Source organism: Lepus europaeus, chromosome 6 (genome assembly GCF_033115175.1).
Source record: "Lepus europaeus isolate LE1 chromosome 6, mLepTim1.pri, whole genome shotgun sequence".
Taxonomy (NCBI): Eukaryota; Metazoa; Chordata; class Mammalia; order Lagomorpha; family Leporidae; genus Lepus; species Lepus europaeus.
Window position 1 is genome coordinate 103,839,302 of NC_084832.1, and position 24,715 is coordinate 103,864,016.

At 37.8% G+C, this 24,715-nt stretch overlaps 1 protein-coding gene across 1 annotated transcript; it reads left to right on the forward strand.

The window, feature by feature from the left end:
• The first annotated feature begins 14,401 nt into the window (after positions 1-14,401).
• SMIM10L1 (small integral membrane protein 10 like 1) lies at positions 14,402-18,048 on the forward strand. The gene has a single exon (XM_062194830.1). It carries the CDS (start codon positions 14,584-14,586, stop codon positions 14,791-14,793), a length of 210 nt encoding a protein of 69 aa, XP_062050814.1. The 5' UTR covers positions 14,402-14,583; the 3' UTR covers positions 14,794-18,048.
• The last annotated feature ends 6,667 nt before the right edge of the window (positions 18,049-24,715 follow it).

Sequence of the window (24,715 nt, forward strand, 5' to 3'; positions counted from 1 at the left end):
GCTGTGTATCCCACTTCACATGTTGGATCGTTCTCTCCCTTTTTTATTCTATCAGTTAGTATTTTCAGACACTAGTCTTGTTTATGTGATCCCTTTGACTCTTAGTCCTATCATTATGATCAATTGTGAACAGAAATTGATCACTTGGACTAGTGAAATGGCATTGGTACATGCCACCTTGAGGGGATTGAATTGGAATCCCCTGGTATGTTTCTAACTCTACCATTTGGGCAAGTCAGCTTGAGCATGTCCCAAATTGTCCAATGTATGAATTTAAAGAAAGAACACAGTTGAGCCCATAACAATCACCTAATTGAGGTATGACCTAATGTACAATCCATTCACATTTGCTTTGTTCTTCTTATTGGAACTTCTTATTAGTAAATTAGTTACTACAAACTCAATGGTACACACTGTATAAGCGTGAATAGCAGGAGGTAAAAATCACTGTGGGTCACCCATGATACCCATTTGAGGAGAAAAATCATGAGACATTCAATTTCCCATCCATCCTTGAAATTCTTGAATTGAGAATACAGCCTACATTCTACTAAATAGGAGCTAGTGGGAAAGGAAACGGGATCATACACCAGCTACTCCACAGAGGTAGTGCCAACAGATTGGAGAAATGAGACTCCATAGCTTTTGATATCTGGGGCAGAGCGCAGTCTAATAACCCTGTGGAGATATTTGTAGTATTGTAGATGACCCCCAACCTCATTTCTTAGGCTGAGTCTACATTATAAAAATTATCCAATCTTTTTCGATACATACATTCTTTATTTAAAAAAATGAATTTGTTATGTTTCTTCAAATAAGAACTCTAAGATTGCACCACATTTACAATCACGTTTAGATGAAAGTCTACTTTAATTCATTCATGCTTTAACCATGGTTTCTCTTTGTTTTCTGTTTGTTCAATTTTGTTTTGAACTCTTGTGTTTCAACTCTTAGTAAAATCTTTTGTTGGATTAGTTTGGCTTTATTTATTTTTAGGTAAAACTGTGCTACTTTCTTCATATATATATATATATATATACATATATATGTATATATAAAAGAAACTGAAATTTAGCTATTTTTTACATAAAGAGTAAGCTTTCTATAAAATTCTGTATCAGAAACTCTCTTTACATATACTATAGAGATTCAGTAACTGCCTTCTACAAAGGTTAAATCCTGGCACAAAGCTCCACAAAATGCTATAATTTTCATCTTCCATGGATGAGGGATTTTAATTTTTTGTGTATCCATTTAAACTCAAAAGTTTGTAATGTGCATCTATATATTCTTATCACTGATTTTTTTCTATATATCTGTAATACTTTATAATCATGCAACTTTCATCAATTACAAACATTTTATCAGTTAATAGTACCCATTATTTCTCCTATTCATTTCTTTGGAAGTTTTATATCTGTGTCAGCTAGATGTTTGCTGATCTTCACACTTGTTATCTCTTTTATATATATTTTTTCCTTCATTCACACTACTAAAATTAGTAAACTGTTTATCAAATTGTTATTCATATCACTCTTTAATCATCTTACTTTTATCTCATTTGTGCATGTTTACACTTATTTCATGAATAACATACTTATAAATTTCTGATCCAATTATGCCACATCTGCTTTACTTCCATAATTATCCTACTGAATTAAAGAAACTGAACTCGAGTGGGGTTGTGACTTAAAGGTAGATGTGACTCACAATCCACCTCAGAATATCAGTTTGAATATCATCTCATGCCAGATCCTAGACTATTTTCTCCATGTATTCTTGAAAATGATCTAACCTTTAATCCTCTAATATTTTCATATATTAAGTAAGGACAAATAATAATTACTATTGGAATGGAAATTGGTATAAGACACAATTTGGGATAATGCTTATGAAAAACCTTATACATTGATTATGCTCAAAAATCTTGCTAGCTGGCTGGCGCCACAGCTCACTTGGCTAATCCTCCACCTGCGGCGCCGGCACACTGGGTTCTAGTCCCGGTTGGGGCACTGGATTCTGTCCCAGTTGCTCCTCTTCCAGTCCAGCTCTCTGCTGTGGCCCAGGAAGGCAGTGGAGGATAGCCCAAGGGCTTGGGCCCTGCACCCGCATGGGAGACCAGGAGGAAGCACCTGGCTCCTGGCTTTGGATTGGTGCAGTGTGCCGGTCGTAGCAGCCATTTGTGGGGGTGAACCAACGGAAGGAAGACCTTTCTCTCTGTCTCTCTGTCTCTCATTGTCTAACTCTGCCTGTCCAAAAAAAAAAAAAAAAAAAAAAAAAAAAAAAAAAAACTTGTCAGCTACCTCTATTATTGACAAACTATTACTCCCTAAGAGGACTTTGGTTCTTCTAATGCTGCTTACTTATGATTAAGATGGAAAAACTAAACTCTAGTTTCCTGTATGAAGAATTAAATAAGCAAATGAATAAATAGACTTTGTGTCTGTTTCTGTAACCACCGAACTATAACTTCATCACTTTGGTTAAAACAGTTCTGATCTTTTTAGCTATATTGTAGGTTAACATGTGTCTCACATAAACACTCAGCATTGCATCCAAGCCTGGGCTTTAATTTCTGAGCTATGTCTTCGACTTTTATTTCTCTCAGTGATATTACTAATCCACCCACACAATGTCAGAGAGTGTTGATTCCATTTTCACATTCTGGAGTCACACTAACAGAGTGCTTTTTTTATAACTACAAGTACTGAAGTTCACAAAAATATTTCACTAACTCAATGTGGAGGAAAAGCTAATAAATAGAGAATAAAACATGCAACATCAATTAACACATGATAAGTTTCAGATCCTACCGTAAGAATTTTACTTATAGTGGAACAAAAGGGGGGTGGAGGAATAAAGGGAGGAAGGAAGAGAGAGAGAAGGAGAGAGGGAGAGAGGAAGGTGTGTAGGGAGGTAGGGAGGGGGGAAGCAACTAACATTACTGAATTATCTTCTATATTTTTAAATTAAAATTCATAATTGGGAAATTTTGCCCACTGATCCTCAACTAGCCTACCCCCTGCCAGGACTCCCCTACTTTTCATGTTTTCCTCACTTCAGAGCGGAGCTTCCAACAACAAAAAAAATGATAACCAGAGTTGATGAACTATTCTGTAAAGATATTATGTTTTTTCTGTATCTTCAAATATAATTTAATACATACAAAATGCATATTATTTTCTACTCTAAAATCATGCAGGCATTATAAATTATCAAATTATGAGTATGTACATAGTTATTTCTAGTAATATAAGAAAGATCCTATTCCAAGGATATGTTTTCTAAACCACCCAAAAATTCTTAACATACTTATTTTTGTATAAGAATGTCATTTTTATGAGTTTAAGCTTTTTTTCCTTCTTACAAAGCACTTCAGTTGACCCAAAACCCTAAGAGCAGCCTGTTTTATCTTCCTGTTTCCCCAAATTATAATAAATGAATGGCCTAAAACATGAGAACTTACTATGAATTTGCCAATTGTCAACACAAACCTGCTAGGGAACAACAAGTAGCTGTAAATGCAAACAACAATAAACACAATATACATCAAAAAGAGAAAAAAGCATGAAATCATCATTTTCATGGCTTTTACATGTGCTTCAGTGCTGGGATCTTGGGATCTTAGGATGTTGAACTTCATCTTCTTTGCATGCCTCCAAAGAGAAACAATTAACAAAAGAAATGATGCTATGGAAATGGTTATGGGGAAAGTGACCTCAACACTGAGGAATAATAAGAAAATGATGGTCTCCGTTTCATTCATTTTGATCTTCCAAGTCTTGTTTGTTCCCACATTTAAGGTAAGTGAAATTATGTAATCTATTGCTGGGATGGTAATCAAGAGAAAGAGAAAAGATCCCAGAAAAAAAATAATAATCACCTTGTTCATTCTCCATTTCAGCCAAAGAAAAAGAGGATGGAAAAAAGTAGCTATCTTGAAAAGATAGAAGATGCTGAGGCAAGTGTCAAACCAAGCACTTAGGTGGTTGGTCACTATGCCAAACAGAATATTAATTATCCTAATTTGATCAAAGGCATGTGGATCTGAAGAAAGCATCATTAGAAATGAATCAGTCAGTATCGCGATGCAAAAAGATATTCTGGTTATAGATAAGTTGGTGAGAATAAAGTTAATGAAGTTGATCTTCCTGTGTCTTACCCAGTCCATGCAGTTCACTGCTCCAACCAATCCATTTCCCCAAATACCAATTATGATTTCCACTGTTAAGATAATAAAAAAGATAAGATCCTGTGTACTTGACATTCCTTCTGAGTGAAAAATTATCATCTCACATTTCACTCCTGATTAACTGATGAATTGAAAAATGCAGATCTTTCAGTTAACTTTTTAAAAAAATTACCCATTTCATTCCATTTCAATAAATACCACCTCTCTGTCACACAGATTCAAGTTTCACTGTGAAAACCATTTTTTGGTGAGTAAAATGCCTTCCTTTATGACTTCCTTGCCAACAGCTCTAGATATACCTTGTATTACAGCAGAGCCTGTTGTGGTTTTCCATATTCTATTTTGACTGAAATGATGAAATTTAGTTTGCTTAGATGCAAATGGAGAAAGATTCTATTCATTGTCTCACCTGCTCCACACTAAAATGTACATTAAGGAAATGGGAAAATGCCCCAGTGAGTGTTTCTAAGAACCATCTGTAGAATTAAAATTGTAGTAAAAACTGAGTTTGGAGATGAAAATTCAGCATCCCCATCATGATCATCACCATTAGACATTAATATATTTTATTAAAATGACCCTCCTTCTGTGCATTTTCACATTTTTTCTTTTAATCCGGATATTCTTTCTCCTTTATTCTTCTAAGTCTTTTCTTGAATGTATCATGTTTCCCAGAATCTTATCAGAATAAACTAATCTAAACAAAGAAAATAGCTTTTTTGCCATGACATCTTACATACAAATACTGGAGGTTGGCAAAAATTGATGTCACAACATTGAAGATCCTACATAAAGGTATAATAGGTCTTTTATTGTGTTAAATGATTCTTTTTATTCTCCTCTATATAACCTTCTTTTTAATGATCTATTTTCATTAGCAAGTGCACTGAAATGTAATTAAATAAGGTCAGATAACTGATTCAAAGTGTATTGACTGAAAGATCTTCCATAGAAATTTTCAATTTGTAAAATATTTATTTATGGTCTTTTGCTTCTTGCATATGAAATAATCGCTCAAAATTTGTAAAATATTCTATATTGTCTCCTTAAAGATTTAAAGTGTGTTCTTCACATTTAGGTAACTTTCTATTTGTTTTGTGTGGTACAAGTTATACGTTTGATTTTGTCTGCATGAAATGTTAATAATCCAAGCATAATTTATTGCAAAAAAATCTATCTACTAATTTCTAATGTGAAATTTACCATAAGACAAATTATATATGTACAGAAAATAAATTGTGGATGAGCATTCTTTCTTCCCCTTCCTTTTTGGGGAGGGAGGGACTATTTGTCTCTTCCTGTGTCAAAATTCCATTGTTTTAATTATTTGAATACTTACTCTCTAATAACTTTAGTAGAAAAAATTCCTCCTTCATCTTCCAAATATCATGGCTATATCCAAGCATCAAATTTTCCATGTATATTTTTCATATGGTTTGTTTTAACTTCTGCAAAACTTGTAATGTGATTTTATAGCAACTTGCATTGAATGTGTTAACTTACAGAGTTACATTAATGTATGTATTAATGAATGTGTTAATATACAGAATTACATTTTATGACATTCAGTTTATGCATCTATGAACTTGGTAAATCTTTTCACTATTCAGGTTTCCCTAATATTTCTTCATAAATTTTGATTATTTTAATATATAGCCCTCACATATTCTGTTTCATTTTCCTTTATGTGCATATGAATTGAATAATTTAATTTACAGTTTTAACTTGTTACAGTAGCACCCCATATTTATGGCTTCGATTCCACTGTTTTCACTTACCTGCACCCAACAGCAGTCCACAATTATTAGACATAAAATTCTAGAGCTAGAATTCATGTATTTTTAGATTGCATGTTTTTCTAAACAGCATGATGAAATTTCAGAACATTTTCTCATAGATTAATAATCCCTTTGTCCTAGAAATTTATGTTATATGCCATATTCACCCAATTCTCAATTATGAGAACGACAATCACAGTGATGCAGTGCTTGTACGCAAATAACCCTTGCTCAGTACCCTAATACTAGATGATAGTCCCACATCATTCTCCTCACTTTCATCAGATTGGCATTGTACCATCTCACATCATCACAAGAAGTAGGGGGAGTACAATATAGAAAAGATTTTGAAAATAAAGACTAAATTTTTATAAATTGTATTTTCATATATTGGCATAAATGTTATGTTTTATTGCTGGTTCTTGTTACTCTCTTCCTATGGCTATTTTATAGATGAAACTCATTCATAGATATGTATGTAAAGGAAAAAAGTACATGAAGATATTTCAAAAAGTTCTTGGGAAATGGAATTCAATGACAAGTTTGTTTATGCAAAACATTTTGAGACCCATGCATATGAGTTGTCTTCACAAAGATCATAGAAATACATATTACAAAAAATGAAGTAAGCATGGATCTTAAAAGTGTTTTACTCCAAAATAAGCAAGTCTTTTAATTCTGATTTTCCATAAAATGTTTTGGGCTTTTCTAAGAATTTATTTATTTGAAAATCAGAGCAAGTGAGAGAGAGTCTTCCTTCTTCTGGTTCACTCCCCAGATGGCCACAACAGCCAGGAGCCAGGAGCTTCCTCCTGGTTCCCAACAAGGGTACAGGGGCCCAAGCATTTGGGCCATCTTTGCTGCCTTTCCAGGCCCATTAGCAGGGAGCTGGATCAGAAGTGGAACAGCTGGTAACCAAACTGGTGCCAAAAGGGAAGTTGACATTGCAGACAATGGCTATACCCACTCTGCTACCATGCTGGCACCTCCATGAACTTTCGAAGTACCATCTTATAGGATTCAGTACTATCTGTGGCTTCAATCATCTAGTAGAGGTCTGGAAACACATCTCTTGTAGATAATGTGGGCCTAATGGATCATTCTTTGTACCTCCTGATGTAACCAATATCCAAAGCTTGATATGAAATAACCAAATCAAATTTATGGGGATAATTTCTTGAATTTCTTTATAGTTCACCACTTACATATACAATCCTAAACTCAGTTTAGTTTCCCTGCATCTTGAACTTTCTTTTAGTAAAATGTACTAATCTATTTTCTTCTTATCTTTGGCTTCTTTTGTCCATTATAATCATAGGATTTACTAACATTGTTACATTTATTCCTTATAAAGTAATTTATTCCTTATCATGTCTCTATATTGTTTCATTATGCACATTTCCTATAATTATTCATTCTTCCTTAGTTAATATTTTGGCTATTTCTTTTTGGACTTATGAATAATACTTTTCAAAAATTCTTTGCATGTCATTGGATGCAGTTCCCATGGTATATGCCTAGCAGTAGACTTGCTGGATCATTGATTAGGACACAGACTATCCTCACAGAGAAAAGCTCAAAATATAATTCAACTAAATGTACTCCTTTCAACTTCACCCCAGTCAATCATTATTTTGATATTTTTCCAAGGCCATGTTGCCTTGTCTTGTATTTCTGTTGGACCTCTTTGGTGATTAATAACTATATAATCTTTCCAAATATGAGAAAAAACATGAGAACTGATATTTCTGTATCTGGTTCATTTTACTTATTATAATGATATTTTTTTCATCTACTTTGTTGCAAATGCCAGAATTTCATGCTTTTTATAGCTGAATAATATTCTGTTGTGTATATGTACCACATTCTCTTTATATAGTAATCAGTTGATAAACATCTAGATTGAATATTTCCTATTGAATAAGGCCACAATAAACATGGGAGTCTAGGTATCTCTTTTTTTAATAAAGCTTTCATTTAATGAATACAAACTTCACAGGTACAGCTTTAGCATATAGTGATTCTCCCTCCCAAATCCACCCTCCCACCCCTACTCCTGTCTCACCTCCCACTCCCTCTCGTTTTAATTATCATTATATACAGATAACCAACTCTATACTAAGTGAAGATTTCAAGAATTTGCACCCACCCACACACACACACACACACACACAAAGCATAAAGTACAGTTTGAAAGAAGTTTTACAGTTAATTATCATAATACAACTCATTAAGGACAGAGGCCCTACATGGGGAGCAAGTGCACAGTGACTCCTGTTGTTAACTTAACAATTGACACTCTTATTTATAACGTCAGTGATCACCCAAGGCTCTTGACATGAGCTGCCAAGGCTATGGAAGCCTTTTGAGTCCACAAACTCAGAGCCATGAGCAAACTGGAAGTCCTCTCCACCCTTCAGAGAAAAGTACATCTTCCTTTGATGGTCCCTTCTTTCCACTGGGGTCTCATGCACAGAGATCCTTCATGTAGAACATTTTTTGCCACAGTGTTTTGGCTTTCCACTCCTGGCATGCTCTCTGGGCTTTTCTGCCAGATCCAAATGCCTTCAGGGCTGATTATGAGGTCAAAGTGCTGTTTAGGGCATTTGTCATACTATGAGTCTGCTGAGTGGACTGCTTCCCATGTTGGAACATTCTCTCCTTTTTAATTCTATCTGTTGTTATTATCAGACACTTGGTCTTATTTATGCTATGCCTTTGACACTTAATTCTATCTATATGATCAATTATATACTTAATATGATCACTTTAACATGTAAGATGGCATTATTAACACCCAGCTTAATGGGATTTGGAGTCCCATGGCAGTTTTTACTTTACCCATAGGGGTAAGCCCGTGGGATTGTGTGCCAAACTGTACAGCTCCTCCCTCTCTTATTCCCACTCTTATTTTTCACTGGGATCTATTTTCAAATGAATTTATACACATATCATTCATTCTATGTTAAGTAAAGAGTTCAACCAATGGTATTAAGTAGAAAAAAATGTCAGCTCATAACATCAGAAGGGAGAATATGGTATAATAAGATGTTTTCAGAGACAGAGTACATTCATATAACTTTATCAGTGTATTGATATAATAGTTTTATTTTATTATTATTATTTTTTATCTTTTCTTGTGCCTATTTTATGCTACATTTGTCATAGGTAAGTATATATAGAAAAAGACTATTAAGGTACTTCAGGAATTCATGAAAAATACAATTAAAATGTTTATTTTGGTGGAAAAAAATGAAATCCATGCACATGGATTTTTCATAATACAAATTTCAACAACTTTTTGGATATATCTCAATTCGATGGATTTTTAAATTATTTTTACATCAAAAGAAAGTTTCATTCTATTTCGATAACATTTTTTGAAGTCCCCTCAAGTAGGGTTCAGTACTGTCTGTGGCTTCAATCATCTCCTGGGGGGTCTTAGAAAACGCCCTTGTAGATAAGGGGGAACTAATGTTTCTTTCTCCACATCTTCTGAGGTAGCCAATATCCATTGTTTCTATGAAATAAGCACATACAATTGATGTTAATTTCCTGAATTTTCCTTACATTTTACAACTTAAGTATGTGACCCTAATGTCTTTACCTTAGTTTTTAGTCCCAGCTTTTTGGACTTTATGTAAGCTTAACTATTAATATATTTTCTTCTTACTTATGACTTTGTTTGTTCAATGCTACGTTCATGGCACTTATCCACACTGATGTATATACATGTATTTCATTTCCTTTCCATTCTCTGTATGATTCCATGGCTTAAATTCCTCATAATTGTTCATCCATTCTTAGTTAATAATACACTTTGGCTTATTTCATTTTCATGAATAATATTTTGTTAACATTGTTTACATGCCATTTGTTACACCTCCCTTGGGGATATGCCTGGGTAGAATTGCAGGGTCATGACATTCAGACTCTCCTTTGAGGCATAAAAAGCGTAAAACAGTGGCCAGCGCCGTGGCTCACTTGGTTAATCCTACACCTGCGGCGCCGGCATCCCATATGGACGCTGGGTTCTAGTCCTGGTTGCTGCTCTTCCAGTCCAGCTCTCTGCTGTGGCCCAGGAAGGCAGTAGAGGATGGCCCAAGTGCTTGGGCCCTGCACCTGCGTGGAAGAACAGGAAGAAGCACCTGACTCCTGGCTTCGGATCAGCATAGCTCTGGCCGTAGTGGCCATTTGGGGGGTGAACCAATGGAAGGAAGACCTTTCTCTCTGTCTCTCTCCCTCACTGTCTAACTCCGTCAAACAAATAAATTTTTAAAAAGTGTCAAACAATAATTCAATCAAGTGCCCCCTTTCACATTACCCTAGTGAATTGTTTGGATATTTTTCAAAGGTCATGTTGCCCTGTTTTGTATTTCTTGTAATTAAAGAAGAGGTACAGTATTGGTTGATTCTTCTGGGTTTGGAGCCAAGATATATATCATATTTGAGAATATGATATATGTGAGAACAGTACACAAGTCCATTTGTGCTGTTTTCTAAAAGGCAGCTATTTTCAAGTGGGCCCAGAGCAAGAGGGGCTCCATAGCAGGTACAGGCTGTAATCGAAGCAATCCTGCCCATTATGCCACATAAGCCTGCAGGTTCTAAGAGGTTAGAGGTATGTATAGCAGAGAGACAGAGCACAACACTAGCAAACTAGGAAAGATCATCCCCTGTTCAGTAGAAAGGTTCCCTCAGTCTGAGAAACAAGATGGACAGAGTAGAACATTAAACTACCCGTAGGACCCCTCCAAGCACAGGTCTTTGGGCAGACATTTGGCCCAGCAAGTTAAGATGCCACTTCGAAAGTGCAAATCCCATATCAAAGCGCCTGGGTTCAAGTCACTACCCAGATCCTGATTCCAGCTTCCTGAGAGGCAGCAGGTGAAGGATTAGGTAGTTGTGTCTCTATCACTCATGTAAGTGGCCTGGACTGAGTTCCTGGCTCCAGGATGTGGCCTATACCAGCCCCTGATGTTGCAGGTATTTGCGGAGTGAATCAACAGATGTGAGATTTCTCTCTTTTCTCCCTCTTTCCATCCCTCAAATAAATTTTTTAAAGCATTTAAAAAACAGGTAAATATAAGCTCTGTGCACTGTATATGTCAGGCCCTCATAAAGCCAGTCAGTGGATGGACATTTTGAACAGTGGTTAAAACATGACTTGGAATGCCTGAACCCCATATTGGAGTTCATGGATGAAAGTCCAAGCTCGATTTCCAATTCCAATTTTCTGCTAATGTTCACTCTGAGAGGCAGCAAATGTTGGTTCAAGTAGTTGGATCCCAGCCACTCATGTAAGAGATGTGAATTTTGTTGTAGGCTTCTTGCATCAGCCTGGCCCAGCTCAGGTACTATAGGAATTTGGGGAGTGAACCAGCAGACAGATAATGTCCAGCTATCTAGCTAGCTATCTACCTATCTCTCCTTTTCAAATAAATGAAAAATAAATACAGCCGCTGTTGGAGGGTGTGAGCACATTTGAGTGTCACAAAGGATAGAGTATGGAGGTTGCAAGCCCACGTGCATCTTCACATCCCCTAGTCTGTCTCCAAATGTTTGGACAGCAGCTTGCCTGGTCCAGATCACCCAACCAATTGGACTTAAATGGAACGCTACCATGTGAGCATTGGATCTGACTTTCTACATACCACTGAGAAGCTGGACAAAATAAGACAAAGGCCAAGATGCTAGTTTTGTTTCAGGTAAACCCTGGTCAATGGTAAATAAATGACAGAAGAGCCTTGAAAAGAAAGGTTGTGTTTCTGTCTTTTCTGTGGGTTAACGCCAGATCTGGTTCCCCTAGGAACCCTCTTGTACCAGTCCTGGGAGCCAGGTGCAAACATGAGCTGACCACCATGCTGTCTCTCTCATGGTGAAGTAGTCACCAACAGGATCATAAATCACATCACATTGTTTCTCATCTTCTCTTGCTGTTTCAAAGGTTCTTCTCATTTTTGCCCTGCACTTGCCCTCTCAAACAAATTTCATCACTTTGATCCATGACTTTATGATTTTCTTTCAAGTTGCTCAATTTTTTTTGCTGTTTGTTCATATTTTGCTAGCTTATAATATAATGATTTAAATACACAATTTATTTAGAAAGAATAAGGGGTAATATTCCATCAACAAAAATTTTTAAAAAATAGCTGGTTACTAACACATTTTAAAGGTCATGTGCCATTTTTGTTTATAAAATATCCACTGAGAACACAATGCCATACAACATAATATATAATATGCATATGTACCAAAATCTTTAACATGCTTTTTAAAAATTATGGTGATAGGTACCATGTAATTTTTATGTTCCACATAGTCTATACTTTACATACATAATAAATCTGTATTGAAGCTATATTTTATATTTCCCCCATAGAATTGTAGATTAGCCAGTCTCTTGCTATGAGAAATACTTCCCCTTGGGTAAACTGGGAACCTCAACACGAAAACAGATTTGGAAATGTCATTCAATCTGAAGATTTTGTAAAATATTTCATTTTCACTGGTTGACCAGACCTAACATAGCTCATCCATATGTTCATTAAGGTATCATTTTTTGACTAAGTATTCTATATGTTGACTGTACTGCCTGGCAGTCAACAGTGAAGAAGACAGCCATGATCCCCCCTATTGTCACAGTGGTTATAATGTACTGGGTAGATAACATAGATGATAAGCAAATGCATCAGATACACAAAGATTTATTTTCAGGATTATGTAATAATGTTTCTTGCCAAGTATCATCAAGCTAAAAAATAAAAAGCAAAAGTACTAAAACTTGGAAACAGTCAAAAATATAGGAGAATAGAATTAGGAAACAAAGGCCAAGTTAAGATTCAATAGAGTACCATCCAAAGAAATGGTTTAAGACATGTCACTATCAACAGTTTGCTCTGATGTGCTAATCGGCAAGAAGTGTGAATTAGTAATTTCAGTGTAAGATCAAGGGACAAATAAAAAGCACAACCATCTACATGAGTCCTATCCCACTCTCCACTGACAGGTTCACCTGGTAGACATCCTTCATCAGTTCTGGAGCATCAATGAGTAGGATTCAGAGCTTTGTAACAGGTCTTCTTTGTCTATTGTGTTCTCATTGGAATCGGACCCCAATATGGCCAAGTTATCATTGAACAGCTATTTTTCCCATGGGCTTCAGGGTTTTCCTGAAGCTAACCTCAGTTGAAAGTAGGAGGGTGACAGTGACTGGTAGTGGGAGAATCAGTGTGCATAGGTCTGTTACTAGCCTATGCAGGGTTTAAACACCTTCTGTGACCTGAATGGTTCTATGTACTAGTCTTTCAATTTTCAGACTAAATTGTATTTGTGTACTAAAAACTTTACATCTCAGAGTTGACTCTGTCATCTCACACTACTCTACAGTCTCTGTACCAGTATTTCAGAGGTTGACATTACATAATCAGTATCTCAAGTCCTGCCTGGTTGCTGGGGTTGTACTAGTACTGCAAAGTAGCAAGAGAAATTCTAGTTTTATGAATTTCACAGTGGCATATTTTTGTACTAGTCACATCAACATGCAATACAGAAACACAAATTTAAGATAAGATAATCATGCTTTGAATGACTATTAGCAGGGTGAGATGCAGCATATTTGAACAAGGTTTTCAGAACCAGACTGTCATATGACCCTTATGATCACAGAAATCACATTTGAATAATCCATGAATGCAGAGGCTATGATGGAAAACACGTTAATTAAAATGGAACATTAGTGAAAATAATATGTATCATTTAAATACCAAAAGGGCTTGTGATAATGGGAGGCCCATTATGATGTTAAAGCTTTAGAAGTAGACAGGAGCATCCTAAATCTTGGGGCCTAGCCATAGCTTTCATGGGTGCTATCTCCATGCAAAAATGACTGAAGCTTCCATACCTAATCTGAATTCTTTAGGGGTTTATGAGGGTGGGGATATCATTTTATACAGAAGTCTCGTCTTTAAAAAATGTGTGTGTGTATGTGCATATACATGAGTATATTTCTATTTTTTTCTTAATTTCTGTCCCTTGCCATTTAAATAGTCCTAATGCTAGGAGAATCCATGGCCTGACATTGTGAACTTTTCACTGCGTAACAAAGACTTTGTGCCTGTACTGGCTTATGCAAGATTATCTTGCCCTAACTGCAGGGTTAATGGTATGAAATCAAAAGGGTAAGATTCCTGGCTACCATCCCAGATCACACAGCAGATAAACCAGAGTTTTAACCCAGCTTTGTCCTTTACACGCTGCGTGGTACAGGGAAAATTACACAATTTTACTTGGACTTTTCATTTTAAAGTGAAGTAACATCCGTACGGCAGCTAGTATGTGCTACACGACACACCGCCGCCCAGGTCCACCACTGGTTAAGTTCTAACGGTAAATATCACGACGAGAAGACAGGAAGGGGCGGAGCGCCAGCGCCAGCCCAGCCCAGCCCAGCCCGGGCGCACCGCTGCAGGACGCCGCGGCGGCGGCAGGCGCAAGGCCAACTCAGCGGACGCTTCGTCCCAACCTCCCGCCGCTGTCGTCCGTCGCTGGAGGGCCCGCGGAGCCTGCGGAGGCCCTCGGCTCCGAGCGCTGGGCGGACAGCGACCCGAGTCCATGGCCCCCGCGGCGGCGGCTCCGTCTTCCTTGGCCGTCAGGGCCTCCAGCCCAGCCGCGGTACCCAGCTCGTACGGGGCCTTCTGCAAGGGGCTCTCGCGCACCCTCCTCGCCTTCTTCGAACTGGCCTGGCAGCTGCGCATGAACTTCCCCTACTTCTACGTCGCGGGCTCAGTGATCCTCAACATCCGCTTGCAGGTACACATTTAACGTCTGGATTAACTTCCCGGCCGCCGAGGCCAACATGGTGGCCGACTCCCGGGAGGCCTTGCGGCGTGGCGCAGCGCCCGGCGAGGAGCTTCGCAGTCTCGCGATAGTGCCTGGGTTCTGCCCGCGCCTGCGCGCTTCGCTCCTCGCCGACCTTCTTGGGCGGGGCGGAATGCCGGCAGCGATTGCAGTGCGCGGTTCCGGCGACCGAGAATATCAAGTTAAGACCCACGAACACACCTAAGAAGCTTTGCGCCCTGAAAGCCTACTCTGGAGGGATGTAAGGACCTGACCAAGGGCACAGCGTGCATTCAGGGAAAAAACTGAAAAGTAACCTGGGATAACGTTGGATTGGATTGTAAGCAAGACTTGAATAAATAAGAAGCCGAAGGGATTCAAGATAATGTGGAAGACATCCGTTTCTGCACGGGAGGAGAAGATGACAGTCATCGATTTTCAGTGGGGAAAAGCATCGCACACCAAACGTAAACGTCTGCAGGATTTTGAAGAAATGGAGTGTAAGAAAATGAATCTTAGAGGTGCCCCCTGTGAGCTGCCTATGGGCCCCCAGCAGAAGAAGAAGCAATCCACTTTGCTGCTTGACACTCGGCTGTTCCCTGAACAACGTTCGAGTCGTCATCATCATGCTCTTTACGGCTTTCCTCTTTTGAAGGATTACTTAAGTTATGGTTACAAAGTAAATGCGAATGTTTTTCAGCTCTGATGTAAAACTAGAGTCTATAAGGGAGAATATGAAGGGGGGGAGGAAGGTTTCTGGATTAGCTGTAGTGTTTATAAAACAGCTGGACAGCCGTGGGTTGTTGGTTCCTTAGGGGGTAGCTGTCAAGTTCCTAAAATATATACTAAAGTTCCTAATATATATACTATATATACTAAAGGGGATCGGTGATGGAGAAGGCTTGAAGTCAACAGAAAGGGACCAAAAATGGAGAGTTTGATGGGATGTCTCAAAAAGGAAAAAAAAATGATAGATTGACCAGTGTATTTGAAATAAAGAAGATTTTTCTTTTTTCAGAGAGTCTGATGAATTAGTGGCCTGCAGATTTTTCAAAATTAAGAAAACAAAACAGGTAATTATGAACTGAACCCCAGGAAAAATAAAGGTTCAAAAAGTATGCAGCATACCTCAACTGTGATTAACACTAGTTGTGTAAAGTCAGCCAATATTATGTAAATACGGAATAGTCATTTAATGAGTGATTTACTAAGGTCAGAAGGCTGGGACAGGATGAAAGAGCTGGGTGTAATGAGGGAGTGTCAATCAAGGTCTAATGTAGACTAGTCCATGAAAAACAGGATAAACATAAATTGGAAAAATAATCAGCTGAGAGTTAAATGTGGTATGCTCTGGATAAAGGATATCAGGGGTGGATAGAGAAAAGGCAGAGAGGTTTGCTGTTTTTCACTACCAGTCTTACAGTATTTGATTTCGTTTTACCTGTGTATATGCTATAATTAAAAACAAACTTTTATTTTTAAAAGTTCTCTAGTTAAAATGTATACCACTGGGTTAAGAGCCAAGAAAGTAGAATGCGATTGAGTTTTTAAGTCAGGAAAACCCCTATTAAAGTATAAACTCTGATTGTGTGGCCTGAGGTGAGCCCATTAACCTCTCTTTCATCAGCTGTTAAAAGGTAAACATATCTGCCTTGAAAGATTAGTCTAAGAATTAAATAATTAAAAACCATGCTTGGTTCTGTGCTTGATAAATACACAAAAGCAGTATTTGTCATATAAAATATCATATTAAAATGTGAATAAAATGTAAAACCCAAGAAAAACCCTGCTTTTCCAGTGGAGGTTTTAAATCCTTAAGAGGGTAGTGACTAGTGTGCTGGGTAGGAACCTATAAGAAGATCCTAGGTAAGGCGTTTGCATAGAAAGGTGGTGTTATTGCCAAAGGTAGAGGTTTAAACTGTTTGCAGTGTTGTGTATTCCACTCATGTGTACAACAAACTATGGTTTTAAAATCATACGTGTTCTGCCTTGTCCAGTACCATGTCTGGTGTTAGGTTCTTCCTACTCTTTATCCTTTGTCTCCAGCCCAACTCTTTTGAGCATATCCTACAATCTGTGTTTTCTACCAATAGAAGTTATATGAAAAAGTAAATATTCTATCGATTAAATATTTATAAATAGGTAAATAGTTAATATCTATTTGTTCTCCAAATAGGAAGCTCTGTGAGGAAAAATACTGTATTTTATCCATTTTTACACCCTGAAATATCGGCAGATAACATTGTATTAAAATGTAGTGCTGAGATTTATCATTTAGTCTTCACAGTTGCTCTTAAACTTTGAAGTGTGTTTATACTCCTATATAATGTAATTCATTTACCTTTCCCAGGAGAGTAAACAAGATTTCTGTCTTGATTAAACCACTTGCTATTTTGTTTCTCCTGGCATACTTCCAGGTAATATCTATAAGGCCAAGGATTTTGTATGTTTCCTGCTCCAGCCCCAAGCCTAGAGCATTACCTGAAACAAAGTACATAATAAATATTTTTGAATGGGTCAGTAGATCTGATGTTAGTTATTCTGTACATTATCAAGTCAATAAATGAAAACATGTGTTGACCTTGATGTTAAGATAATCCACTTTATAGCCTTTAAATGGAGCATTTTCAAATCATTATGAATATTAGTTGGTTTGGAAATCCCTCGAGAATGAAGAAACCAAGAGATGATTATTACCAATAAAGAAAAAACTAAACTGTAACTGACTTAAAGAAATGAGGAATGATAACTGTGTGTTATAATTTAACTATAAAAGTGAAAGAGTAAATATAGTTACACAAATAATGAATAGGAGAGGAGATTTTTATGCATAATTTATTAATTACCATCACCATCATTTTTAAAACTTCATTGAGTTTTTAATACCAGGAGCTAGGAAATATTTATATACATGGTATCCAGAATTCTCACAAATATACTGTGAGGTAAATATTTTCTCATTTTTTCAGGTAGGGAGGCTAGGATTTAGAGAGGCTAAGTAACTTCCCAAGATCATCACTAGCCAAAACAGTTCAATCTCCAGTTACCCTGAAGATACATTTCAAAAGAGGTTCATCTTTCCAAAGTGAATAGGTAATTCAAAATAATAACCTCTAATTTCCAAACACATATTACCACAGTAATAATTGGTGAATTTTTAAAATGTAATTGAGGGCCTTCTGTTATATATTCATTGTGATTTGATAAGTAAATTCAAGTTTTAATATTCTTCCACCTGAACTCTATTTACTGTTTTATTTGGTGGGAATGGGCAGTGGAGAGCAGAGAGAAAAAGAGGAAATCCCTGAATGGAAGGGAAAGACTTCCCTTCCTTCCACAGAGTCAAAATCTTTGGTTTTGTAGCCATGTCCATTGCTACCCTGAGGAGCTCGGACTGAATTTTCTGTTACAAAATTCTGCAGTTTGACTTTATTGGGTTTTCTTGTGGAAAATCAATAACATTTGATAGAGCTAAGAAGGAAATAAGGCCTACAAATGGAGGCATAAAAGGAGACGAATAAAAGTTAAGGAAAAGTTATGAACAGACAGGTAAGGGAAAGGAAAATAATGCAAGAGATGCTGAGCATGGAAAGTAAAGTCTAGATTTGGGAGGTTACAAGCAAGTTGACCAAGAGAAGAACTATTGCAAGAACTATTAGCATTTCCAACAATTGAGTTGGATTGAATCACATTTATCTATTATTTGGATCATGACAAGTATGGGAAGTTTTCTTGCAGTTTTAACCAGAACTAAAATTAAAATTCATATGTTGAGAACCTGACCACCAACATAATGCTACTAGGAAGGGGGGTCTTTGGGAGGATGTTGGATCATAAATATAGAATCCTCACAAATGGGATTGGAGCCCTCCTAAAGCAGAAACAGTTCACTGTCCCATTTGCCACGAGGTAACAGTGAAAGATAGCCATCTGTGAAAAAGAAAGTGCATCCTCACTAAATATCAGATTTAGCAGTGCTTTGTTCTTGTATTTAGCCTCCAGAGACATGAGAGATTGCCTATAAATCCCCTGGTTTATGGCAATTATGACAGTGTTTACAACAGTCCGACCAGACTAACACAACTTAATACATTATTGTTTAGTAGGATTATCACCAAGCCAAGTCATGAATATTTTCAAAGCTGAAGCACAAAACATATTCCAGCAATACTCTTGGTTCATTCAAAGGCCAAAGCACATTGCCAAGCAACTACTAAAAATCAAAAGAAGAAACTGGAGCCGGCGCCGTGGCTCAACAGGCTAATCCTCCACCTAGCGGCGCCAGCACACCGGGTTCTAGTCCCGGTTGGAGCGCCAGATTCTGTCCTGGTTGCTCCTCTTCCAGGCCAGCTCTGTGCTATGGCCCGGGAGTGTAGTGGAGGATGGCCCAAGTCCTTGGCCCTGCACCCGCATGGGAGACCAGGAGAAGCACCTGGCTCCTGCTTTGGATCAGCGCGGTGCGCCGTCCGCGGCGGCCATTGGAGGACCATTGGAGGGTGAACCAACGGCAAGGGAAGACCTTTCTCTCTGTCTCTCTCTCACTGTCCACTCTGCCTGTCCAAAAAAAAAAAAAAAGAAAAGAAAAGAAACTGGAATTCTTGGTAGCTTAATTGCAGGACAACTAAGGGCACTCCTGTTCAATTCTATCTTGATGAGGGGTCTGCAGTGCACATTAGGAAATGTTGACTGTGACTTTCAACACCAGAAGTGTGGGATTATTCACAATGGGAACTGGAGTACATCATTGAACAATAAAGAGGAATGTAGGTCTTTCATGTATTAGGGAAATTGTATCTTTTCTGAACCAATCTGAAAAATATATCATAATGCACCTCTAAACAATGAAATACTATAGCTAGAATATCTTGGTTCTCAGATTGCTGGCACATAAATATTGTCCAGCATCTGAAGAAACAAGATCTTGGAAATGGAAAAAGTTTTTCAAGAGATGATTTTGTTATTTAATTTTAAAAAAACTTTGAATTATCTCAAACTGAATCAGAGTAATATAATTAATAGAAGCTTTAAAATTCAGAGACCAAACTGTTTTTTAGAGGTATCATTCTAAAATGAGGCTAAAGAGCAGAAGTACCAGAATACTATATTAGTCACCCCCAAAATGGTTAAATTTTACAATAGTACAACTGGGATTTCTTATATAAGTAATGCTCATCTCCAAATTGTCATTTTTCTGAATTGATGGAACTCACCATCTGAGCAATATTTTTTAATAATTTATTCTTGGCAATCCAAAATGCTTTCAGTACACTAAAATATCTTCTCAAGTTATTAGTCTATTGCAGGGCACAGGGATAAGCCTTGTTTGGCATTAACAAACTAATTATTTATAACCAATCTGTAAGTCGGGTTAACCAAAGTGAAAAAGTCATGACATGAACACTACAAAATATTTGTTAGGAAAATGCAGTTGGCAAGAAAGCAATGCATTTTTTTCCTTATATTTTTGGCCAATTAGTTGGTTCAAGGATGGAGTACAGGTTAGGAGACATGTAAATTGCATGACACTAGTTGTGTATGTGAAAGTAGTGGTTTTCTTAGATTGTGGTTTTAGTCTTCAACTAAGGCTCTTACAGAAAATGATGCAACCTGTAATATAAAAATATTACTTTAATAAGGAGTATACAATATATGAGCAGCCACTGCTCCAGGTTTCATCTTTAATAGCCATTTTCCATATTCAACTATTAAGAATAGACCCCTACTAATTGCCTCATCTATGCAGGTTTAGTACTTGAAAACGGTGGGCTTCATCCTGGTGAGACATTTACTGCTAAATATATATGGTTAAGTCTGTTTTACCCTTGTCATTAAAGTTTAGTAATACTAAAATGTTAAATCTTAAAAACTAAAAGTAAATACTATTTGTATCTTCTAATACATACAAGGTAATATTTACTTGTTATTTACTGAAGGGTACATTCTTATTTTTCAAGATTTATCTATTTGAAAGGCAAAGTCACAGAAGAGGACAGAAGAGGAAGAGAGATCTTCCATCCACTGCTTCATTACACAAATGGCCTCAATGACCAGGGCTGGGCCATGCCAAAGCCATGAGCCTAGAACTCCATCCAAGTCTGTCACATGGGTGGCAGGAACCCAAGCACTTGGTTCCTCCTCCACTGCTTCCCAGGTGTGTTAGCAGGGAGATGGATCAGAAATGGAGCAGCTGGCACTCAAATCAGTGCTTATATGAGATGTTGGCATCATAGGTGGTGGCTTAACCTGCTGTGCCACAACACTGTCCCCTGAAGGGCACATTTCAAACCAAATTATCCTCACTATCTGAACATAGCCAGTGTAGGGGTTTTGTGTGCGTGCGGTCCTCCTACTTTTGTTTTTACAAACTTGTGTAGGTGTTGTGGGAACATTTACCATTTACTCTTAGCAATTTGAGATATACAGTATATTATCATTAACTCTAGTCATCCTGCCCAATAGATCTCAAAATCTTACTTCTCCTGTCTGACCGAAACTTTGACCAGTATCACTCCCAACTCCCAGATTTTGATAACCACTATTCTATTTTCAACTTCTATGGAATTGACTGTTTTAGGTTCTACATATGAGATAATGCACTGGTAGTCTTTCTGTACTTGGATTATTTCATTTATCATAATGCCCCCATACCAAGTTCATACATGTTGTTAACAAATGATAAAATTTCCTGGTTTTAAGGCTGGATAGTATTCCAATGTGCATGCACCACATTTTCTATAGCATACATCTGTTGTTAGCCATGGAGGTTAAATCTGGCTCAGCTGTTGTGAGAAATGTAGCTATGAACATGAAGTGCATATGTATCTCGTTGACCTATTAATTTCAAATCTTTTGCATTTATATAGCAGTAGAATTTTCAGCTCATAAAGTAATTATTTTTTGAGGAACCACCATAAAGCTTTTCATAATCCCATTAACAGGGGTCACAGTCCTTTTTATCTGCATCCTTGCCAACAGTTAATTATCTATTATTTTTTTGTAATGGCCATTTACTTTATACATATATATTATTGGGTATTAAAGTGTGGAAGTACTTTTTTTTTGCTTTTTCTTTATTTTTAAGAAATACTGATTTCATAAGTACAGCTTTAGGAATATAGTCATTCTTCCCACCATATCAGTCCTCCCACCCACACTCGTTCCCCTCCTCCTCTCTCTGCCCTTGCCAGTACCAGTCTCCATTAAGATTCATTTTCAATTAACTTTGTATACAGAAGACCAACTCTATATTAAGTAAATATTTCAACAATTTGCACACACACACAAAGAAAAAACTGTTTGGTTTTATGATGCGGGCCAGCCGCACCTGTCGAACGGAACCTGAAGGAGGGAGTGGGAATGAAAAGAGGGACAAGGGCGCAGAGAATGGAGCCAAGACAAAAGTCTGATCAAGGCTCGTTTATTCCAGCGTCTCAGTGATATTTTATACATAACCAGCTGCAGCACAAGGCAACACAGAAGTTAACAACACAGGCAAGCAAGTTATCAGGCTTTCTACAGCACAATCATAACATAGCTAATTTTGGCGGAGTGTTCTTGTTTGATCATTCTCCTGAAGCATGGGAATAGGTGACTTTTTTTCCTCCCAGGAACTCCACAAGCCAAGACTGACCTTGACTTGTCTATGACTTGTTTATGGGCTGCCTACATCTCCCCCTTTTTTATTTAATTGAGAATGGCCTCTGTCTTAGGTTGCCCTCAGTCATCTCTGTCCTTACCCGTCATCGGTAACTCTGGCAGCTTGGCCTAGAGCCCTGTCTTAGGTTGGTACAGGATGCTGAGCGTCTTACCCGTCTCTGAGTACCATTCCAGCCCAACATTAGGTGAGAGATGAAACATACAGCCAAATATAAATTATTTTTGATTACAAAGGAGGTTTAGTACGAAGTTTTAAATGATGAATGTCAGTCCATACAGACTATAGCGAAGTCAGCATAAAATGTAGAACACACGGAAAACATCCCATACAAAGTAGGAAAAGCAGTAATGGTCCAGCCAGCATTAATAACCAATGAATCCATTGAAACCCTCCAAATGTTAGGGGGTTAGTAATAAACATATGTTGCATTTCAGTCTTAAGTTTATCAATGACAGACTCTATATATGACACATTGTTAGTAATGTTAAAACAACATCCCCCAGGTACAGCTTTACAACTTATATGATCTTTTAACAGCAAGTAATCAATAGCTGCGCGGTTTAAAAGCACTCCTGAATGAACTTGATCCAATTCTTCAGCTATATTGGACAGTGCAGTAGCAGTAAGATTAATTGTTTTGGTTACTAAACATGCAAGCCTTCACAGTCCACGGTTATTTCCAAAGGCCAGTCCAGGAACACCGACTACTGATACAGTCATGGCAAGGGCAGTGTCCTGTCCTATTAGGATGACGTTGCCATTATAGTCTTCAGGTGAAGCATGCTGCCGACGCGCTCTATCCGCCACTGTAAATACAGATGTTAGCATTGGGACCACACAGCCCAGGGAGCAATTGCAGAAGTTATCAGAGGCTAACGATGTGAAGGCATATTTTCTACATAAAAAAAATCCATCCCTTAGGAGCCCGCGTCCCATTCCAGTACCGGATCAGGTCCATTCCATTGATTGGTAATAGGATCCCTCCATTTCAAGTTAGCCCTGGCAGCGGTACAGGGGCTTGATATAATTTTCCTACCACTACCTATCGGTTTGACTCCAAAGGGCAGCATTTTCTTTTTCCCAATTTACATTTATCCTGTACTGCTTTTTTAATTGTTTGCACATGCATCAGTATGCAGATAACAAAATCCATCCTCACCTCCCCAAAGCCTGTAGTTTATTCCCCTTTGCTACTGGTACCGATTGCAAACCTCAATAACTTGTGGAGGCTGTGCATTCCGTAACTTGCTATTCCAATTCTCACTCAATCCTGAGCAGAGAGCCCATTCCTTTGCCAAAGAGGCCAACTGAGGGTCTTTCCAGCCAGGAACATCACAGGCCACATATGCAACTTCAGTTTTCTTTTTAAAAGAAAGGCATTGCTTTGTATACTTGCAGATCCTGTCAACTTTGCCAATTTGTGACAGCAAATTATTTTTCAGCTGTCTGCTGTGCACAGACTTAGTTACTTTTAGTTTAATCTGCAAGAATATACGCTGCAAGCCTTGTAGTGCACACTAAAATTATTTAGAGGAAAGATGGTAAAGGAGCATAGATTAACAGAATGTTGCAATAAACACGGCTCCATTGATTGCTTTAATGATACTATAGCAAGACAGTCCACTGATCCCTGTAGGAAGGGCCTGAGGCTGGCCCCACTTCCAGTTTCCTGAACTCTGTTTTTTAATAAATTACCTTCTTTATCAGTTTTGGAGTGACATTTTTGGCCCAATGCCTTCCCCTTTAGCACCGGGGGCAAATCCCAGGAGGAGCCTTATTTTGATTTTTGACTTTTGGACAATTTTTTGTACTGCCCACATTTATAGCACCCTTATTTCTTGGGCATAGCCCTCCTTGATTATTTTTATAATGACATACCATGTAGAACGGCAGGTCCTGAATGTCCTGTTTTTAAGTGAATCCGTTTTGCTAATCCCTCATCAAAGGAACTGTCACAGAACACCTCAGTCACAGTAGCCAATTGATCCATGTCCATGTTGTACTTATGTTTTGTAGAATTTACAGTACTGTGGGCATCACTAGGCAATCTTCACACAGCACTGGAAAAGGATCCATACTGAGAATTAAACATCATCAGTAATCATCACGGGCACGTTTAACGTTCAGCTTGACTGCGTGTTCCCCCGGGATGAAACAGCAGCAGCAGAGGCTTGCTCCGGCTCCCTCTTAAAGCCCCCAAGGACAAGCGTGGCTCATTGCTGAGATTTTAGGCAAGCAGTGCGTCTGGTC

What these genes read in the sequence shown, in the direction of transcription:
- SMIM10L1 (XM_062194830.1), top strand. Translation starts at nt 14,584, where the DNA reads ATGGCCCCCGCGGCGGCGGCTCCGTCTTCCTTGGCCGTCAGGGCCTCC.